This window comes from Nicotiana sylvestris, chromosome 7 (genome assembly GCF_000393655.2).
Source record: "Nicotiana sylvestris chromosome 7, ASM39365v2, whole genome shotgun sequence".
Lineage (NCBI taxonomy): Eukaryota > Viridiplantae > Streptophyta > Magnoliopsida > Solanales > Solanaceae > Nicotiana > Nicotiana sylvestris.
The window spans coordinates 82,982,049-82,995,823 of NC_091063.1; the positions used below are offsets into that span (position 1 = coordinate 82,982,049).

General features: G+C 36.7%; 1 protein-coding gene across 1 annotated transcript; it reads right to left on the minus strand.

Annotated features, from left to right (window-relative positions):
* Positions 1–579: 579 nt before the first annotated feature.
* Positions 580–1,406, minus strand: LOC104221007 (mavicyanin-like). The gene is made up of 2 exons (XM_009771978.2): positions 1,238–1,406; positions 580–989 (listed from the first exon to the last, which is right to left on the minus strand). The coding sequence occupies exons 1-2, from the start codon at positions 1,404–1,406 to the stop codon at positions 580–582; spliced, it is 579 nt and encodes a 192-aa protein (XP_009770280.2).
* Positions 1,407–13,775: the final 12,369 nt, after the last annotated feature.

Below are 13,775 nucleotides of genomic sequence, written 5' to 3' on the forward strand. Positions count from 1 at the left end.
TAACCTTGGTTTAAAAAAAAAAAAAATGCCTACAAACAGCCCAACCCAAAGCTTCCTACTAGAAGTCAGTCACAACCATTCATTCAAATGGAATGGTATTTTTGCTTGAGTACATATTTTCATAATTAAAGATTTCTCCATGCTGAAAGATCTGCACATATATTTCTACTCCATTTAACAAAAGTTTCTCATATTGTATAAAGTTTAAGATTTGGAGAATGAGTACTAAGTTGTATTGATTTTTGAATAATTTTTGTTTATAACATTTAAATAAATATTTAAACATAAAAAATTCTATATGTGTGTAATAGCCAATTGATATAAAAATACAAAAAATAACGGAATAAAATGCTAGTATTATATAAGGTGAGTATTACATAGGTCGGACTGCTAGTATTATGTAAGTAACTGCGAATATTATTATAACATTAAGCTAAGAAACATACAAGTAACAATTGTAATCCAGAAGCGTCTACTAATAAATGGGTGGAAATTAAACCCGCTAACAAAAGTTAGTACAAAATTAATTACTGTCTAATTATGACGAGCTCGATCGATCGATCGATCGATCTGTGCAGTTTAATAAACCATGCCTAGAAACAGAGTAGCAGCAAGAAGCAACATGGTCATGGGTGACCATTTGGATGAATAAGCACTGCTTTTAGGCTTGTTAGCTAGAAAACCAGGAAGCCAAGGATCGCCATTAGTTGCGGCAGGAGGAGTAAACGTCGCCGGAGGAGAAGAGCGGGAGCTAGAATTTCGTGGAGCAGCAGGAAGAGTAAATGGAGTTGAGATTTTGATGTGAAATTTGAGTCCAGAAGCACAATGACCTGGAAATCCACACAAAAAGAAGTAATCGCCGGGTGTTTCCAGGGTAAGACTGTCGCTGCCGGTGTTGTATATTCCTATTGGATGGTTATCTGTGCATGCCTTGTAGTCGTTGCTGTCCACTTGCATCACATTGTGCAACCGTGGGTTGTAATTGAATACTGCAGGTTACACCAAAATATGTAAGTAAACCAAAAATAATAGGGCAAAATCGCATTGCAGACATAAAACAAATGAATATATAAATGTGTTCCCAAAAACACAATACTACAAAAAGAACAATAGGAAATTGAGGGTGCCGGCCTAAAGAATGAGTACATCTATAACCAAATTAAAGTAATAGCTAAGAATCTAAGATTAAAGTAAATTATAAGTATTAAAAAGAAAAAGAGGAAAACGAAGATCTTACCAAGAGAATCCCCAAGTTTAAATTTTTTGGAAGAAACCCAATGATTATAATCAACGTTGAAATCCCATCCTGCAGAATCACCAACTTCATACACCTCAGCCATAGTTGACCCTATGATAGTCATTATAACCACCAACAAAAACATCATTGCCTTTCTGAATAAAGCCATAATTGGTAGTAAATTTTTGTATATATTTCAATGCTATATATTGCTAACAAAGAATTAAACTCTGAATCTGAATATTAATGATTTGAGTGAATGAGGCTATGAGGATCCGATTTGAGGCTTTTATAGACGTAGTTAATGGTCTCCGATCCTTGCTAGGACTATGAATTTAAGGAAAACATGCTTGCTAGTTTAGGAAAATTAATTTCCAATTACTCAACTCATGATTTCCTGTGAAACTAAGGTAACTAAACATATTGTCGGAAAAGGAAACGGAATCTCTAAAATGTAATTACCATAAATGTTTCTGGAATTCACATAGTTGCAGCATGGTACGTAATGTTGTCCCCTAAGTTTTTCCTTATCGTCAAAAGTCTCAAAATATTGCGAATTTTTTTAAAATTATGTTGGTTGACCAAAACAATTCAAGGGTTAAAATAGCCAAGTGCCTTATGATAAAATTATGAACAAACCATATTAATTTTAGAGAAATTAACTTAAATAGCTGATCGTCGAAAAAGTAGTCGATAAATGTATATATTATGCATAATTATTGTACAATATTTGAATATTGGCTAGGGATATTTTTGGCCAAATAGCCAAATATATAACTTCCCCTTTTAGAGAAAGTAACTTAATTTTATGGGGGGGGGGGGGGGGATAAAATACTAATTAAGTGATTCTTTAAATGCAAAAACCCATTGCTATAGAGTCAATATAATACGTTGTTTATATATTTGGCTACTCGGCCAATTTTTTTATTTTATAATGTTTGATAAAAAAAAATTGTGCTCTATAATTTTTTATTTCTTTTTCTTTTTGAATTTAAGATTGTGATTTACAATTGACCTATTATTGAAGGATTTTTTCCCTCCTCCTCCTTCCTAAAACTGCTGCAAAAAAATAAATATTAAATGCTTATTTTGTTATAGTGAAAACTTGTAAATTCATTTAGGGTTGAGTGAAAACGAAACAATCCGATCCCTTATTTTGGATAATTGTATTCTAATCGGTATTTTGAACATGTACATAATATAGCTTGCTCGGACATAAGTTATATGGTGCTAATAAGTCGGTTTAATTTGTATTACTTATGTATCACTTGTATTAGTAGTGGATAATTGTATTCTGATTGGTATTTTGAACATGTACATAACATAACTTGCTCAGATATAAGTTATATGGTGCTAATAACTCGGTTTAATTTGTATTACTTATGTATCACTTGCAGTAGAGTAGGAGCTTACAAGCAGCTTATACAACAGCTTGCAGCAGTTGCTTACAAGCAGCTTACACAACAACTTACAGTAGCAGCTTACACAACAGCTTGCGGTAGCAGCTTCCCTTTTTGTATAAATAGAAGAGATCTCAGTTCATTATGTACGTCAGTTTGAAGTTGAATAATATATCAATCTCTCTTTATACTTCTCTTCGGTTTATTTGTTTTACAGTTTTTATTTTATAACACGTTATCAACACGATGCTCTGTCATTTTGAGCACTTACTTCGAATTTAGTTTCTATTTCAGTGTTCATATTCGATGTAAGGTGACGCTCTTACGTCCGTGGTTAGATTTTGTTCATTCCGAGCATCATAAGGCAGATTATATCTTTTAGGTGGTAAGCTTTTCTTCTTGGCGGTAGTAATGTGGATATCACTTACGTTTGGAGTGGCCAAATTTGTATAAAGTAATTTGAGCATTTTGCTTATATTTGATTTAATATCTTTATCATCGCTTGCTTGGTTATATGCTACGTATACAGTACCTATTTGGGTATTTTTTTTCCATTCAAATTATCTTAATAAAGGATTACAAAGTGGATAACATTGTTAGATCCACTTAAACTCCAGCAGAGTTCGCAAGAAATATACAACTACCAGAAGTGGTTATGTTTCGTATATCTCATTGTAACTAAATTTTGTTAACCACCGGAAGTGGTATATGTCTATGACCACCAGAAGTGATAATTTAGCCTTTCTATGATTACAATTGAAGAGAAGCTACAAAAATATTCTCTATATACATGCACGCCTCAATTTGCTCCTGAAGTAATAAATATTTTAAAAGAGGTTGAAGCATCACAATTTGATGTGATTAATGCGTGCTAAAATAATTATGTTCGATTTCCTGAAGGATGAGAATATTTTATAAATATTAATCAACTCACTGAAGTGAATGTGACAATATTAATAAAGCTATAAATATGAGCGAGATATTGATGTAAATATATTATGATTCACCTCCATAAGAGGCAATATGATTGAGAGAATATATACTCAATTTTTCTTATTTTAAATTTGCTCATGAAGAAGTAACACAATTAAAATTTCTTCCCGAAGTAGGAAAATGTTATGAAAAGGTGTTTTCTTGTGCTTAAACAATTTTTTATATTGTTCATGTCACGACCCCAACCCCGGACGTGATGGCGCCCAACACAATGCTAGGCAAGCCCGACCAATTGACATCTCACAATCTCTTTCTTTATAATTCAATACCAATTTTCGGAAATAGATACCAATTTATATAAATAGAAGTATGAATTTAACAGATGAAATGTGCGGACCATAATCACGAAAAATCTCTGTAAAACAGCCCACTGATCCGGTGTCACAAGTCTGAGCCTCTAATACAAAGTTTCAACAATCTAATACAGAAATATGTCTAAAATGCGTAATAATAAGTGGAGATAGAAGGAGAAATCGGGTCTGCGAACGCCATGCAGCTACCTCGATAACTCCGATGAAAACTGAACGGCAGGAAAGCTTGCTCTATGCCTCAGGAATACCTGTACCTGCACACATGGTGCAGGGAGTAATGTGAGTACTCCGACCCAGTGAGTAATAACAATAAATAATAGCTGACAGTATGAAATCACGTAAAGGCACTAAACAGTTCTATACCAAAATAGTAAAATCATTTAAGCAGCGGTGAATGAGGAAATCATGTGAAATTCTTTAAACCAGGTAAAACAGATATAATCAGTATAATTCAGCTCCTCAAGCATTTCAGTTCATTTATTCGTTCTTATCCTCAGTTCTCAATTCATATACTTCTCACGATAACCGAATCAATAAATATATATACCGTTGCGGCGTGCAACCCGATCCGTATATCGATGTAGCGCACAGCCCAATCCGTATATCGTTGTGGCGCACAGCCCGATCCATAATAATAATAATAGTCAACTGCGCTCACTGGGGGTGTGCAGACTCCGGAGGGGCTCCTTCAGCCCAAGCGCTATATTGTTGCGGTGTGCAGCCCAATCTATATATATTACTGCGGCGTGCAGCCCGATCCATATAAGTAATTGTTGCGGCGCGCAGCCCGATCCAATATATGTATTTGTTGCGGCGTGCAGCCCGATCCAATATATGTATTGGCTGCGGCATGCAGTCCGATCCATATCATATAAAATATCCTCACTATTGGGTTCTCGACCCCTCTCAGTCATTTAAAAATCACAGCCTCTCGGGCATAATGTACGGTCGAGATCTCAGCCCTCATATCTCTTTCTATTTATGATTAGCATTTCAAAAATCTTGTTCATATCATTTTTAAACAATTGGAAACATGACTGAGGATATAAATTCTTTAACAAAATAAGTGAGGAAAACCAGTCAAAAATCCCCTAAGGGTTCTACAGGTCGGCACAAGGCCCCAAGCATGGCAACAAGCCCAATTCACAATAATAAAGTATACGTCTCAACCAAAAATGTAGTAAAATATCTCTCGGGACGGACCAAGTCACAATCCCCAACGGTGCTCTACCCCACGCCCGTTATCCGGCGTGCATCTCAACTTAGTATAGCACTACGTTGTGCAAATCTGGGGTTTCAAACCCTCAGGACATCATTTAATATCATTACTCACCTCGAACTGGCTAATTCTCTAGCTCGCGATGCCTTTGCCCCTTATTGACCTCTGAATGCCTCGAATCTAGCCATAACGATTCGATTCAGTTAATAAAAATTATAGGAATTAATTCCATATGAAATTCTACATTTTCAATCAAAAATCCGAAATTACACTCAAAATTCGCATGTGGGGCCACGTCTCGGAATACGACAAAAGTCACGGAATATGAACCCCCATCCAACCACGAGTCCAACCATACAAATTTTACCAAAATCCGACATCGGATTGACTTTCAAATCTTAAAAATTCATCTTTAGAGAATTTTAGAAAATCATCCATTTCTCTTCAAAAATCAATAATCTAAAACCAAAAATGAAGATTTATTCATGGAATATAATCACAAGAGAGTCAAGAACACTTACCCCAAGAATTCCCATAATTTCTCGCTCAACACTGTCCAGAATTTTTGGGTACTATTCACGCGCGTAACGGTACACTGTACTTTTCACGGGGGTACTGTACACGGTACTGTACACGGGGTACTATTTCTGCAATTTTTCCCAATTTTTCTAAGACAAAAATCACTCCGAGACACCTCCGAAACACTCCCGAGCCCTCGGGGCTCCTAACCAAACACATACACTAACTCAACAACATCCTACGAACTTAACTGTGCGATCAAATCGCCAAAATAACGTCATATACCACGAATTAAGCTTTAAAATCCAACAATTCTTTCAAATTTCATAAAACATCAAATTTTCCATTTTTAGTCCGAAACACGTCAAACGACGTCCGTTTTCAACCAAACTTTACAGAAAGTGCTTAAACTATATATAAGACCTGTACCGGGCGGTGAAACCAAAATACGGGCCCGATACCATCACTTTCTAATCAAATTTCATTTCCATTTTCCTTAAATATTTTCAGAAAGAAATTTTACTAAAAAATTCATTTCTCGGGCTTGGGACCTCGGAATTTGATGATTCTTGTTCCTATGAGTCACAAATAATAATACAAACATAGCCCTTCAGTCTAAACTCAATTCGGAGCTCATTTATTCAGTTCAATACCCATTTCGCTTGTTAAACAATTAACTCATGTTTCGCGTCAAAACCCAATCGCGACTTGATGAAATTAGACCAAACTTTCCAGATCACTCCTATAATTCATTATCAAAATTCTGGAAGTCTCAAAATCAAATTTCAATCTCTAGAACTAAAAATGGACCTTTGGATCATTACATGCTCATAATCGAAACGCCAAAATTTTCCAAAAACTCTTCCAAAACATATCCGAGCCACATGGGACCCCGACCAAACATGCCAACATAACTCATAACATTATTCAAACCTGTTCCAATCATCAAAACACCTCAAACAATCAAATTACCCAAAACTCATCGAATTCAAGCCTAAGTTTCCAAAAACTTCCGAAATAAACTTTCGATCAAAAACTCGACCAAATGATGTCCGAATAACCTGAAATTTTGCACACACATCAAAAATGACATAACAAAGCTACAACAACTCTCATAATTCCATTCCGACCCTCGGATCAAAATCTCACCTATCAACCGGAATTCGTCAAAATATTGACTTCGCCAATTCAAGCCTAATTCTACACCGGACCTCCAAAACCACTTCCGATCACACTCCTAAGTCACAAATCACCTCCCGGAGCTAACCGAACCATCAGAATTCACATCCGAGCCCTCTAACTTATAAGTCAACGTCCGATTGACTTTTCCAACTTAAGCCTTCTTAAAAGAGACTAAGTGTCTCATTTCTTATCAAAACCACTTCAAACCAACTCGATCACATAAGATACAGATAATAAAGCATAAAGAAGCTGAGAATGGGAAAAACAGAGTGGTAACCTATGAGACGACGGGTCGGGTCGTCACAGTTCATTTTATTATGATTTTCTCTCGTGATACAAGAAGTGTATGAGCAATATTTGATAATACAAAATGTATCAAAAACTTCCGAAGAACTAATTGTTTGTCTAGAAAACACATGACATTAGTAGTACCTAAATAATATTAGATTGTGGATAATAAATAAAAGCTCTCGAAGAGCTTATATACAAATATGTCATTCATATTATATGATTATGGTCAAAACATATGTTGTAGTAAACCCAAAGTTTACTAATACAAATGGCTATTATATTGAGACTACGAATAATTGGAAAATTGAAAATCTTCATGTTTCCACAATCACATGGGGTGAAATAATATGCATGTGAGAAGTTACCCGTCTTATTCTTCAATTTATACTACATCATGTATCATATTAAACCAGAAGTTTACTAATGCAAAAGTTTATGCCATAGTAAACTAGAAGTTTGCTTAAGAGATAGAACATGTCATGATTAACTTGAAGTTTTTATTCGTCATTTTTAAATGAGCTATCTGAGAATTCAGATAAGCATATACTGAAGAACTAGAAGATTTTTAAAGAATTCTCTTGTGTTGCTTGTTCTCATAATAAATTGATTATACAAGCTAAAGTTGGGACTAAGACCCATGATTCTGAAATATATAAAAAGTGAATATGAGCTCATTCAACTATCATGTGAACCACTTATAGATACATATATGAGATGGTTACATGTGTGATTATTGTCAACCTGCAGTTTGGCATTTGAAATTAATTTTCTCAATTAAGAGCATAATTTTCAAATTATGAAATCTTGATAATGCTAGTTTATATCCAAGGTGGTTTAGCATTGAATACCTCCTATTAATGGCTAAACTATTGCTTATGAGACAAAAACTTCATGTGTTGGTCTAAGATTTTCTAAATTGCATGCATCAAACCAACAATATATGATAAATCCTCCCCTCACAATTGGTTTAGGATCAGAAACCAAATATTTTTACTATCTAATAACCTTTGATGTGTGGTATATGATTAATTTCTCTACCACAATGCATGAAGATAGGTTTCCCAAAGAAGATTGGAGATATGTGTTAGTTTTTCTAACATTTGGGTGATGAAATAAATAGCTGGAAAATATGCTATATGAATTGAATTATCATTAATAGGATCCTCACTTAGAAGATAATTCAATTCAAATGCCAAAAGCATTTGCTGATTCAAAATTAAATATCATATTTCAGCCGCAAATGCTCCTATTAAAATTAAAGTCCCCGAAGGATAAAGTCTACCGCACGCATGAAGCGTAGTAAACCGATCGGTTCCAAAGGTAACAATCCTTAAAAAATGATAGGAGCAAATAATCAAAATTACAATAATGAGAAGGAAATGAGCTCTAGAAGAGCTCACGATATAACATTGCATCAAATTCCAGAAGAAGTTAGGTACCTGAAAATAAAGAAAGTGATAAAATCTCAACAAGTTATGTCGCTTAGAAACTAATACAACATGATCGTTGGCAATATATTTGATACAATATTGTAAAAAATTATGATCAGACATGAAGTCCATACACCTGAAGATGTCATGCCATTTAAATACAAGTCAAAACTTATATGACTCATTTGATTAAATTTATATGAAGATCCCTGAAGGATTTAAAATGCTTGAAGCATATAATTCAAAGTTTCGAGAAATGTACTCCATCAAATTACAAAGATCTTTGTACGGTTTAAATCAATCTGGGCGCATGTGTTATAATCGCCTCAGTGAATATTTATTGAAAGAAGGTTACATAAATGATGTTATTTGTCCATGTATTTGTATAAAGAAAATAGCATCAAAATTTATTATACTTGTTGTTTATGTTGATGACATAAATCTTGTTGGAACTCCAGAAGAGCTCCAAAAAGCAATTGAATATCTTAAGAAAGAATTTGAGATGAAACATCTTGGAAAAATAAAATTTTGTCTTGAATTGCAAATTGAATATTTAGCATACAGGATCTTTATCCATCAATTTGCCTATACAAAAAAGGTCTTTAAATATTTTTACATGGACAAAGCGCACCCATTAAGTGCACCAATGAGTGGTCGATCACTTAAAGTGAATAAGGACCCGTTCCGACCTCCAGAAGATGATAAGGAACTCCTTGGTCCTGAAATACTCTATCTTAGTGCAATTGGTGCACTTATGTATCTTGCTAATTCTAACAAAGGTGGTGCATAACGTATTGGTTATGCAGTAGGTTATTTATTCGATCCCCATAAAGCTCAATCTCAAATCGGGTATGTGTTTACATGTTGAGGTACTGTCATATCCTGGCGCTCCATAAAGCAATCTATTGTTGCTACTTCTTCAAATCATGCTAAGATAATAGCTATTCATAAAGTAAGTAGGGAATGCGTATGGTTGAGATCAATGATTCATTTTATTCGAGGAAAATGTGGGTTGGAATGTGATAAAAAACCACAATATTATACGAAGACAATGCTGCATGCATAGCCCAATTAAGGGGAGGATTCATAAAAGAAGATAGAACAAAACACATTTTACCAAAGTTATTCTTTACACATGATCTCCAGAAGAATGGTAATATCGTTGTGTAGCAAACCCGTCCAACAGATTTATTCACTAAATCTTTACCAACTTCAACTTTGAGAAGATAATACAAGATTGGAATGCGGAGACTCATATATTTGAAACAAAGTTTTCATCAGGGGGAGTAAAATATGCATTGTACTTTTTTCCCCTACTAAGGTTTTTCCCACAGGGTTATATTTGTAAGGTTTTTAATGATGCAACTAGCAATTCGTATATGTATACTCTTTTTCCTTTACAAGAATTTTTTTCCATAGGTTTTTCGTAGTAAGGTTTTAAAGAGGCACATTATCTTTTAATGAACATCCAAGGGGGAGGGTTATAAATATAATATATTGTGTTTCTTCATTTAGTACTCTATTATAAATGAGCTTCCTGAAGAAGCTTACTCTTACTGGACTCCGCTGTAAATATGTTTATCTATTTAGTACTCTATTGAAAATAAACCTCTTGAAGAAGCTTATCATTTCGGCACTCCGTTGTGGATAAATATTACTCATGTAGAAGATTATCTATATATGGTACAATAACAACTTACAAGAAGCTTACACAACAGCTTGCAGTAGGAATTTACAAGCAACTTATACAACAGCTTGTTGTAGCAACTTACGCAGCAGCTTGTAGTAGCAGCTTCCTTTCTTCTATAAATAGAAAAAATTTCAATTCATTATGTACATCTGTTTGAAGTTGAATAATATATTAATCTGTTTCTATACTTGTCGTCGATTTATTTACTTTATAATTTTTATTTTATAACAATAATTATTTTTCCACCAATGGGACAAAGCATAGAATATACCTGTTAATCAGGCTGGGCCAGCACTAATATAACCCGATTCGACCTGGTTTAGCCCAGTACGCTAGGGGGTGGGACGGATTGGGGAGGGTTGGGGGGAGTGGGACGAGAACGAATATTTTTTGGTAACCAGTGCCACGGAACCCGGTTAGCCCGGTTACCCATTATCAGGTTTTTACCGGGCTATAACCCGGTGCAACCCGATTACATTTGGATTTTTTTTAAAAAAAATTTTGACCGTTGCCAACAGTCAAATTCAAAAATAACCGTTGAGCAACGATAATTATTTGCAAAAATGGCCATTTCGGCCCACCCCTTAAGAAAATAACCCCCACCCCTAATAATTGATAAATTATAATTTTAACCTTTTAAAAACTATAAATAGCTCCCTTTCTTCTTTATTTTTTCTCACAATTTGCTCTCTTCTTTTACTCTAATTCTCTCTCAGTTTCCTCTTGATTATTGAAATGCTTATTGCTCTCAAGTTCTCAATTAATTAATGTTTCAAGTTTATTAATTATTTACGGTAGCCACTACAAAATTACAATTATCAAGTGAAGTGTGGTTACCATTTTTGTTAGGTTCAAGTTAAATCATGCCCCGTATTTGTAGAGTGCGCTCACATGTTTGGGAACACTTTGAGGTGGTAGAAGAAAATGAAGAAGTTCGCAAAGTTCAATGCAAGAACTGCGGTCGAGTCTTTAATGTTCGTCGAAAGTGGGAGGGAACAACTGGTTTAAGGAGGCATATCAAGGGTTGTCTTGAGTGTTCTCCAGCAATTCGCATTTAAGTTCATTTAGGACAATTTGTGTTCTTTTGAATTTGTTTGACTTATTTAAGCTTAATGTGTTAGTGTATTAGACAAGTTAATATGAAGTATTATTTGCAAATCCTGTCTATTACCCAAGCCTCGGTTGTATTGACCTTTGTCTTTCTAACTTGTTTTTTTTCATGGCTTCAAGCCAAGGCGCTTTACAATCAGACTTTTGCCCGGTATCAGGCCGAGGTGACCCTTCATGAGCGCGAGAAGGCTCACCTTACTGAACATGTTACCTGATCCCCATTTGCCATTATCTGAATGTTGCCAGATCCTAGTGTTTTAACATCTTGGATCTGATTCGTGCAGTTTGAGAAGGAAGGTGCCCTGCTGAGGAAGGAGCTCTAGGCTAGAGACTCCGAAGTCTTCGAACTCAAATGGCGTGAGAGAGAGATAACTTCCGAGAGGGATGCCCTCCAGAAGAAGGTGACTTTAGTTGGGCGTCATCTTAGTGACGCGAGAGAGGATAGTGACAAGTACAGAGGTCTCCATTTTGAGTTGGTAGCTACATTATCCGGGATCAAAACTGAAGCCGAGGCGCTTATATCTTTGCATGGAGAAGATGCCGTTGCGACAAGCGCTCAAGCCAGGAGGGCGCCTGAGGAGGCCGAGCCGAAATTAACTCAAGCTATGGAGCGTGCTCGATTGGGATCCCAGAGGCAGACATTTGGGGACATACATGCGGGAGATACCATTCTGCTTGTCGAGCTCGAGAGGGTTAAGACCCTAGAGAAGAAAGATGCTGCCATGCTTGCTTTCGGAGGTGTGACGGGTAATGGTTTAGGAGGTGATAAAAATGAAGGTGGAGCCCCCGGAGGGGAAGAGGTCGTCGAAAAGGGGCTGCTGAAGGACCCGTAGTTATTGGGGTGCAACCTTTGGTAGAGCCATCGAAGGTGTAGGCTCGATGATAGATTAGGACTCTGTTTGGTTCTCTCTTTGTAAGGGTTTTTTCAAGACTTGTAAACATCCCCCCGTGGGCCATAAGAAGGTTTTTTGTTTCTTATCCTTTCTTTCCCTTTTATTTTTTGGAAATACTATGTGATGTATTTTGACTTTCGACCCGAGGTCCCAGATCTCGGGTTAGACCCTCGGGCTTTGCTATTGTCGGGCGACCCGTATCGCTCGAAGATCAGTCCCCAAGAGTTTCTCGGGTCAGACCTGGCTTTTATGCATCTGGTTGGCACAACCTTTGATCTTAGTGCTGGTGACAGTGACTCGTACATATTGGGTCGGTATGCCCTTTTAGTATAAGCTGGCATTTGAGCTCTTATGCTTTTGCTCTTAGGCATTTTATTAGTTTGGGCTCAGTATCCGAGTGAGATTTCAACTCAAGTTCATTTGACCCTCAAGTTTTAAAATTTCAAGCTGGCCCTTAGGCTCTTACGCGTTGGGTTGATGCGACCTTTTACGTGGGCTGGCAACAGTGGCTCTTACGCCTTGCTTTTGGGGGTATTTGGTTAACTATTTTGGGTTCAGTCTCCAAGTCAAGTTTCGACTCGAGCTTATTCGACCCTCCAATTTTCGGATTTATATGGGCTGGTGACAATAACTCTTACGCCTTGGGTCGATGCGGCCTTTTATACGGGCTGGCGACAATGGCTCTTACGCCTTGCTTTTGTGCATATTTGGTTAACTTTTTTGGGTTCAGTCTTCGAGTTGGGCTTCGACTCGAGCTCATTCGTCCCTCAAGTTTTTGGATTTGAGTGGGGTGGCGACAATGGCTCTTACACTTTGGGTCGAAGCGACCTTTTATTGTGGGCTGGCGACAACGACTCTTACGCCTTGGGTCGAAGCGACCCTTTATTGTGGGCTGGCGACAACGGCTCTTACGCCTTGGGTCGAAGCGACCTTTTATTGGCTTTATTTTTCCCTCGTTACGGACTTTTTTGAAACAAATTTTGCCCGACTCTTTGACGGTTCGATAAAAACCTCGATTATGAGTCGTTATGTGGCAATGATCGAGCACCTCAGGAGGTTTGGCTCGGAGGCTGAGTATCTCGAAGCCTGTGATTTGGAGCTGACATGGTTGAAGCTCTTTTTGCCTGTGTCGAGGGTAACCTATTTAACCGGTTCTTTTAGAAGTAGATTCGAAGTAATTGAAGGCTTGTGATTTTGTAGCGACGGTTGGGCATCCCCGAGTTGCGTTAGTATGGCTAGTATATCCTTATGACCATAGTCATTTATGCTTGGCCGGAGCCATTTTCAATCCCGAGTGAAGTAGTTTCGGCGTCTATATCGAGGGTATGCCTTTTCGGGGTCTTACAAGTTCAATATATAGCCTTAACTTTGAGATTAGGTTTATGCCTTTAGTAAGGTCTTACAAAATTTTCATGCGTTTGAGGTCTTACAGTTTTTAGATACTTGGTACAAGTATGGTTCATGCCTTGCTTGAGGTCTTACAGATACTATTGCTGCCTT

Coding starts and splice junctions, on each gene's coding strand:
- LOC104221007 (XM_009771978.2), bottom strand. CDS start 1,406: ATGGCTTTATTCAGAAAGGCAATGATGTTTTTGTTGGTGGTTATAATG. Junction 990..1,237: donor TAAACTTGGGGATTCTCTTG/GTAAGATCTTCG, acceptor TGTAACCTGCAG/TATTCAATTACAACCCACGG.